Source organism: Rutidosis leptorrhynchoides, chromosome 1 (assembly GCF_046630445.1).
Source record: "Rutidosis leptorrhynchoides isolate AG116_Rl617_1_P2 chromosome 1, CSIRO_AGI_Rlap_v1, whole genome shotgun sequence".
NCBI classification, from domain to species: Eukaryota; Viridiplantae; Streptophyta; class Magnoliopsida; order Asterales; family Asteraceae; genus Rutidosis; species Rutidosis leptorrhynchoides.
The window spans coordinates 102,467,455-102,476,801 of NC_092333.1; the positions used below are offsets into that span (position 1 = coordinate 102,467,455).

General features: G+C 37.7%; 1 protein-coding gene across 1 annotated transcript; it reads left to right on the top strand.

Moving 5' to 3' along the window:
* The first annotated feature begins 2,151 nt into the window (after positions 1 to 2,151).
* On the top strand, positions 2,152 to 5,284 carry LOC139863700 (scarecrow-like protein 6). The gene is made up of 2 exons (XM_071852308.1): positions 2,152 to 2,323; positions 3,149 to 5,284. The coding sequence occupies exon 2, from the start codon at positions 3,149 to 3,151 to the stop codon at positions 5,102 to 5,104; it is 1,956 nt and encodes a 651-aa protein (XP_071708409.1). The 5' UTR covers positions 2,152 to 2,323; the 3' UTR covers positions 5,105 to 5,284.
* The last annotated feature ends 4,063 nt before the right edge of the window (positions 5,285 to 9,347 follow it).

A 9,347-nucleotide genomic window follows, 5' to 3' on the forward strand; every position in this document is an offset into this window, starting at 1 on the left:
CCAATTGCAATTGTTATAACTTTTTAAAGTAGAATTAGTGTTGTATGAATAAATTTTAGTAGTATACAAATTATTTGTTTCTCTATTTAACATAAAAAGTTAAATTTAAAGCATATGTAATTATTACTAGTATATTTATAGACCATATATTTTTACAGCGTGCAAGTTCACTATACTGATATGGAGACAATTTATCAGCTAGTGGAAGGTTTCGTGTCCGACCCCTTCAGGTTTTTTGAATGCAATAAGCTCATCGAATTTTGAAAGGAGCCTCTTATCAGCTAGTGGAAGGTTTCGTGTCCGACCTCTTCAGGTGTTTTGAATGCATTAAGCTCATCGAATTTTGAAAGGAGCCTCAAGGAGCAAGGAATTTTGTCCAACAGTGAGATATGTGTTGCTTTGGAAGAATATGATATTGAAGAAATAAATGAGCTCGTAGCTAAGGGGAGAAAAGATGATTAATCTTTAATGAGGATATTATTGATTGGGTTCGTGTTTTGTCACACTCTTGGCTCACACATCACAACATGAGTTTTAATGTGAAGATTGAAAAGAAGATCCTGTTAAATTATTGGCGTGAGAAAAGGAGTATCTAGAAGGAAAGCAATTTAAGATTACTACTCATAGGATTTTATTCATATTGGCATTTTGACCTATTAATAAAATTATACCCAACTTTTAAAAACAACAAACAATTATACTGATAAATATAGATACTAATCATACACAAAGATATAAAATTATAAATAAATAACAATTTATTAATTATAAAATAAATGTAAACAAAAATAGTTGGAAATGAAAATGTAAATAGTTATTTACAGAGTATTAATTAACCACTTAATAGTAAATATTGAATATTTGAATGTTCATTGATACATATATAAACAAGGTATCTCACTAACACCATGGCTAACAATGCGTGTTAGGGGCCAAAATGATCGAACACGCCACCAATACGCCGCTAACAAGGCGTGTTGGTGGGTTTTGAGGATGGCGTGCTAGAACGAGGCACGGGATGAACTGGTGGCGTGTTGGCTTGATGTGTACACGTGGAGGTCTCTAATTGGTGGAGAGAAGTATACGTTGGAACGGATATAAAATTTGAGCTGCTTTATGTTTTTGCTGCTGCTATATATTCACATACAACATATACATTATGCAAATATAGAAAAAACACTCACAACACAAACACACTCACAACATACAATCTCCTATATCAATGGCACCTATGATAGATAATTTCGACGTTCATTTCGAAGGTAACTTAACGACCAACAATAAGTCATACGTTTCTACATTAACGAATTTGAATTTTTAAGTTGAAAAAATTACCCAGAAAACAAATACATGTCCCATTTTTGACTATTTTGTATTTAGACGAAGAGAATGCGGGAATATTGCGCTTGGATAATAACATTTGGAAGAAGCTTAAGAAACACGTCGGGGAAACCCGTAATCGAATTCAGTTGTATGTTATGGATTTAAGCACGTGGACAATTAATCCGGTCTCTTCCGATTCTCAAAATAGTCTTGAATCAGGACGTTGATTTATTGGGGCGTTTAATAATTGTAATTTTATGTTTTTAGGAAATTTTAATAAGTAGTAATTGTATTAGGACTTTTAATAATTTAATTTTTTATTTTTAGAAATTTTAAAATTATTGTAATCGTTTATTTAATTTTAAGTGTGTTCTATTAATCGACTTCGTTTTTATAATTACAAAATAATAATATAACTAATTAACTAAACAAAATAAAAACTAAAACTATTTTATATATAATAATAAAAATGAAAAAGAAATTAAAAATATCCATTCCTACATATTAACACGCCAGTCAGCACGTCATCAATAATTTACCAGTTTACTAATACGTCCGTCAAGTACCTTACCCCTATTCATCAACACGCCAATACGACAATTATTTTTAAAATTTTAAAGATGGTGTAAGGGGGCCTTTATTAGTACGGAGTATTAAATTGTCCTGCAATTCAAAGTTTTTTTTTTACCATGTCATTTCTTTTCTAAAGAGTGAAATAAGCTAGAGTACTTTATTTTATACGGTGTGCTTTTAAAATTAAATGATGTACACATCAATCCATGGCAGAAAACAAGAAGGGACACCACAGGACTCTTAACCACAACAAGATAGAAGCATGGACCAAGTGAAAAGCCAAGCTCACACACCTACAAACTTTCTCTCACAATTCTAGAGAGAGAAACACACACACACAAAAACACAAGAGAGAGAAAGTTACAATCTTTTAGAAGCAGAAGCAAGTTCATAGATGGAGCTCAAAATAATGATATGAAGATTAAAGGTTTGTGTGTCACCAAATGGGTTTCTCTTTAATCTCTTTACAATAGTTTAATGAATTCAAATCTGAAGCAAAATCACAAAACCCAGAAAAAAAAGTTCTCACCTTTTTCACCCAAAAGGCAAAGGTTTCTTGAAACTTGGTCTTAAATATTTCATTACTTTTTTTTTGGGTAGTAAAGTTTGAAGCCTACACAAGTTAATCAAGAACTTAACTTTATGGTTATTCTCCGTCTTATTTTTTTTACTTATTTGTTTATTTTATTTTTTGGTGGGTTTTGTTAAATGCACCTCAAAGCTCCAAATTATACAAACCCACAGATAAAGTTTTATTTTTGAAACAAATTAAGCAGTACGTCAAGATTTCTTGATAGTGGTTTACTTGCTATTGTTCATGTTGTTATTTTATTTGTTGGTTCAATAAAAATGTTTGTTACTACTTTCTGCTTTGAGCTCATTTGAAGCCATCATTAAAGCTCCAAATCTTAAGCCATCTTTAAAGTTTCAAAATTTCATTAAAGTTGTCCTTGTTCATCTTACATATTGTTAATTACTTCTATTGTTTTGGTAGGTTTCATGAAGTTTTATTTACTTTATTTACAGTTTGTTGCATTAAACTCAAAGCTCCAAATCTTGAATAACCCACCTAAAGTTATCAATTTTTGTGCTGAAATAATTTTGTATTGGTTACATTAAGCTCAATTAAAGCCCTTTACAAAAACCCCTAAAAAAATTTAATCTTTTTATATATCTTGCTATTTTTTAGATTTTTTCCGCATTTTTTAGGGTTTTAATTTGTTGAATTAATGTAAATTTTTTATCTTTTCAGATGAGAGGTATGGCATTTGAAGTTGCAACTTTTCAACCCTGTTTATTAGATAACAATGTAAAAGAAGGCATAAGTTTTGGTAGCAACAACAACAGTACTAGTAATGAACCCATCTCTGTTCTTGACACACGGCGGAGTCCAAGCCCTTCAACCTCAACTTCCACCCTTTCCTCCTCCTTCAACGGCGGCAGCACCACCACCACTCCGCCGTCACTAGGTATCATTACCACCACCAACAACAACCAAGATAAATGGCCAGAGTCTGTTCCTCAAGAAATGAATATTTCTGGGTATGTTTCAAATAGCAACCCCACCAACGACGGTTGCCGGAAAGATGAATGGCCGGAGTTACAACCTATTCCGGCGGGATTTGAACTTCAACAACAGAGATTTGGGGGTGGTTTAGAAGATTGGGAAAGTTTATTATCTGCACAAGACCAGTCTCTCCGGTGGATCTCCGGTGACTATGATGATACATCTTTAAGTCTTCAACAGCTTTTACAGAGCAATCAAATTGACCAAAATGCCCTTCCAGCCACCGCTTCTGATACTCCAAATTTTAACTCACTGAACCCCAATTTCTTTCCTTTATCTAACACTGATCAAAACCCACAAATGATTTTACCCTGCCACCCACCACCGGAAATTCACTTCCACCACCAGGGTTTTCAAAAAGTTCCTACTTTTTGTCAGAAACCTCCAGTTTCTGATCTGGGTTATGAAAAAGATTCGGGCTTTAATCCGGGTTTTCAAAAGCTTCCGAATTTGAACCCGGGTCATGAGTTACTTCTCAAGAAATCAATGATGGTGGCACCAAAACAAGAACCACCACAAACTGCAGTCTCACCACCCAACAACCACCATCACCACCAGAACCAGCTTATCTGTGACCAGTTATTCGCCGCGGCTGAGCTAATGCTCTCTGGAAACTTCTCACACGCGCAAGGGATATTGGCGCGGCTCAATCACCAGTTCGCTTCGGCTGCAACTCTTAATAAGCCTTTTCAAAGGGCAGCTTTTTATTTCAAGGAAGCTTTACAAATGCAGTTGCAATCAAACCCGAATAAAATCACTCAGTTCAACGGTATGTTCAAGATGGGGGCATATAAAATGTTCTCAGAAGTATCACCAATTCTTCAATTTATGAATTTCACTTCAAATCAAACAATTCTTGAAGCTATTGGCGATGCTAAAAATATCCATATTGTTGATTTCGATATCGGGTTTGGTGCACAATGGGCGTCTTTTATTCAAGAACTTCCTACCAGAAACAATGGTGGTGTCGGTTGTTCATTAAAAATAACTGCTTTTGCTTCACCTTCAACCCACCATCCCATTGAACTTGGACTTATGCATGAAAACTTGTCACAATTCGCTCGAGAAACCGGGATTTGTTTCGAGCTTGAAGTTGTCAACTTTGATTCGTTTGATCCAAGATCGTTTTCGGTATCTGAAAATGCAACAGTTGCTGTAAATTTCCCAGTTTGGTCTGCTTCGACTCACTTATCTGCGATACCATCGATCCTTCATTTCATTAAGCAACTCTCACCGAAAATTGTTGTGTCACTTGATCGCGGATGTGAAAGGACGGATTTACCCTTTCCACATTACCTTCTTCAAGGTCTTCAGTACTATGAAGTTTTATTGGATTCCATTGACGGTTCAAAAGTTGTTGCTGACGTGTCAAACAAGATCGAAAAGTTCCTTTTTCAGTCTCAAATCGAACGTATGGTGTTAGGCAAACTTGAAACCCCAGAGCCAATGCCACATTGGAAATCACTGTTTATGGCTGGAGGATACTCCCCTGTCCTTTTTAGTAATTTTGCAGAAACACAAGCGGATTGTGTTGTGAAGAGGATGCCAGTTCATGGATTTCATATCGAAAAGAGGCAGGCTGCGCTTGTGCTTTGCTGGCAGAATCGGGAGCTGATGACGGTTTCAGCTTGGAAATGTTGAATTTGAGTTTGATTGAAATCTTGAAGCAAAAGAAGATGAATGAGAGGTTTTAATGAACTTTGAACTCTTTAAATCTTCAACCACTTGAATAAATATTTGAACTAATGTTGTTGTTATGTACCTTTCATCCAAGTTTAGTTTTGTAAACTTTCTGCTTGCAAGCAACAACCTTTATCTATCTATCTATCTATCTATCTATCTATCTATCCAGCTTAAGTCTAGACTACTGCTTTTCAAAATCTACATGTCAATTTCTGTATGTTTATTTGTTTTTGTTGTTGATATTTGTTTGTGATGTGCTGTTAAAGAATGGTAATGTGATCGATATTGATTCTCCAACGTAGCAGTGAGGTTTAATAGGAGCTATAAGGTTCCTACTTCCCTAAAAATTAAAATTCGTTAAGTAGTGATTTATGTAATTGATTACGCATGTTTGAGCATTTGAATAATTTAAATCAGAGTTCATGATAAAGAAATATGGTCAAAATAATGAAGGGTTCATAGCCCTCGTAGAATTTGCATTATCAACAATTTACTACTTTACTACTTGCATATTTAGGCCAATTATTAGATACGGAGTATTGCATTCATTATATTTGTTGCTTGTTCCGGCTTCATTTTATATGCTTTTCCAGTTGACCAATGGTGATATACTCGGCTTTTTCGGTTGACCAATGGTGATATACTCGGTTGACCAACGCTTCTTGGTGGTTTTAGGTTGTTTCTCCACCATTAGGTGGGTTCCTTGAGGGATTGTTGGCTATCGGGAGTGTTTCTTTAGATTTCTGGTACCCGATCTCAGAGATGGTGCTTTTGACTTTTCGGACCATTGTTTCCTGTATTTTATCGGTGATTTTGGGTGATTCCTTTGAAGGAATTGCGGCGCGGGTTTATTGGTTTATTGATACAACGTTATACTCTTATTGTTAGGAAGAGAGGATCGCCTGGACGTTGGGAGATACAAATTTGAGAGAAAAACAACTCTATTACTCACAAGAATAGATTTACAGAGTATTACAAAACTCTTACAAAAAAACTCTCAAACTCACACACTCTCTCTAGGTTGTGATTACACTTCTCTGAGTGATTTGGGATGATTTACAATTGAGGTTTGCACCTCTATTTATAGTAAAAATTCTATGGCGGTGGAAGGGTGTGAACGGAGATGGTGGGCGGCCGTCATCGTGTTCATCTTTGCTTCTTCTACATGGTGTTCAAAGAAGGCTACTTTGAACATCTAGAAGGTGAGCTTCTAGATTGTAGGCTGGAAACTTTCAATTCTCCCCCTCCAGCCGAATCCACGAACATTCCAGTTATGTCTCTGCATAACTCCAACTTCTCTCGAGTCACCACCTTTGTTAACATATCCGCAAGATTCTCCTTTGTATGGATCTTCACTAGTCTCAACAGTTGTCGATTAATTACCTCGCGTATCCAATGATAGCGAATATCAATATGTTTTGTACGAGAATGGTACATGGAGTTCTTGCTCAAATCTATAGCACTTTGACTGTCACAATATACCTTGTACTCCTTTTGCTTGATTCCAAATTCTTGAAGATAACGCTTTAACCACAACATTTCTTTTCCAGCTTCTGCGGCAGCAATATACTCTGCTTCAGTTGTGGATAATGCAACACACCTCTGTAGTCTTGACTGCCATGAAACAGCTCCCCCTACAAAAGTGTAAATGAATCCTGAAGTAGATTTCCTACTATCAGGATCTCCGGCCATATCCGCATCTGTATAGCCTTCCAAGACTGGATCAGCTCCCCCGTAACAAAGACATAGATTCTTTGTACCTTTTAGATATCTGAGAATCCATTTTACAGCCTCCCAATGCTCTTTCCCGGGGTTCGAGAGAAAACGACTCACCGTTCCCACTGCATGAGCAATATCGGGCCTTGTACACACCATTGCATACATCAAACTTCCAACTGCTGAAGAATATGGTACTGAAGACATCTCCCCGATCTCTTCCTTGGATGAGGGACAAGAACTCTTGCTTAACTTGAAATGGTTAGCTAATGGAATGCTAACAGGTTTGGCATTGTTCATATTGAAACGTGAAAGCACTCGTTCAATATATTTCTCCTGAGATAGCCATAACCTTTTATTCTTTCTGTCTCGGGTTATTTGCATTCCCAAAATCTGTTGAGCCTGTCCTAAGTCTTTCATGTCAAAAGACTTAGAGAGTTCCTTCTTCAGCTGGTTGATCTTCGTTGCGTCTTTCCCTACGATCAAAATATCGTCTACATATAGTAGAAGAGCAACGAAATCTCCTTCAGAAAACTTCTGAATGTAGACACACTCATCTGCTGCAGTTTTCTTGTACCCTTGACTCACCATGCACGAGTAAAACTTCTTGTACCACTGCCTAGGTGCCTGCTTCAAACCGTACAAACTTTTCTTCAACTTACATACGAGGTTATCTCCTGAAACCTCAAAACCTTCTGGCTGCTCCATGTAAATTTCTTCTTGTAAATCTCCATGAAGAAAAGCTGTCTTTACATCCATCTGTTCAAGCTCCAAGTTCATACTTGCGACTAATCCAAGTATGATTCTAATTGAAGTCATCTTGACTACCGGTGAAAATATCTCATCAAAATCAATCCCTTTCTTCTGTTGGAATCCTTTGACTACAAGTCGTGCTTTGAATTTCACCACTTTTCCGCTGCCATCCTTTTTCAGCTTGTACACCCATTTATTTTTCAGTGCCTTTTTTCCGCGTGGAAGTTCTACAATCTCATAAGTTTGATTTTTCTGCAGAGAATCCATCTCATCCTGCATTGCGAGCAACCATTTTTCTTTATCCTTATGAGTTACTGCTTCATGAAAACTCTCCGGTTCTCCATCTTCAGTAAGTAGAAGGTACTCGGATTCTGGATATCTACTCGATGGAATCCGACCTCGTTCAGATCTACGAACTTCTGGAATATACTGAGGAGATCCACCATCATCTTCGCCTTGTGATGGTCCTGGAACGTCTGACAGATGGGGTTGTGGCTCCCCCTGCTCAGCACCGTCATTTTCCTCATTTTCTTCTACTTCTGGCATTTCTTCCTGCACTGAAAATTCATTTCTCATGAATGATTCCGTTGTTGCCTCTGGCACCTGAGCAGCAACATTTGACTTCTGAGATATTGTGGGCTTTTCAATATCTTCTATTGTCTGGCTTTCATGGAACACCACGTCCCTACTTCTGATCACCTTTTTCTCCTTTGGATCCCATAATCTGTATCCAAATTCTTCATCTCCATAGCCTATGAATATGCATGGAGTGGTCCTTGCATCCAGCTTCTGCCTGAGCTCCTTGGATACATGTGCGTACGCCAAACATCCAAATACTCTTAAGTGAGAGTATGATGGATCCTTTCCAGACCAAAGTTTCTCCGGAACTTCAAAATTCAGTGGTACTGATGGAGATCGGTTGATCAAATAACAAGCGGCTCTGACTGCTTCTCCCCAGAATGGCTTTGGCAGATTAGCCATACTGAGCATGCTCCGAACACGTTCCATGATTGTTCGGTTCATTCTTTCTGCTATACCATTATGTTGAGGGGTACGTGGGACCGTCTTCTCATGTCGGATGCCATATGATCTGCAATAGGCATCGAACTGCCTGGAAGAGTATTCACCGCCGTTGTCGGATCGAAGACACTTTAACTTCTTTCCTGTCTCACGTTCTACCATGACATGGAACTGTTTGAAGTAATCGAACACCTGGTCCTTCGTCCGTAAGAAATATACCCACACCTTTCGAGAAGTATCATCGATAAACGTCAGAAAGTATCGATTGCCACCAATTGATTCAACCTCCAAGGGACCGCAAACATCAGAGTGTACCAGACTGAGTAACTCTGATTTTTTCGTTGAAGAGGAATTAAACGAGACTCTATGCTGCTTACCAAACAGACAATGATTGCAAGGATCTAGTGCAGCATCCTTGTCTACATTGATAAGCTCCTTCTTTATTAGGGTAGACAACCCTTTCTCACTCATGTGACTGAGTCTCTGGTGCCATAAATTTTGTGAAGCCTCCTTTTCTGCAACATTAATGCTGTCTGTGCAGATCTTCACATGAGTCTTGTACAGTATGCCACAAATGTGTCCTCGAGCGACTATCATAGCGGCTCTTGACAATTTCCATGTGCCTCTACTGAAATGACTATCATAGCCCTGTTTATCGAGAGCTACTCCGGAAAGTAGATTCAGCCGAAGATCTGGCACATGGCGGACATCC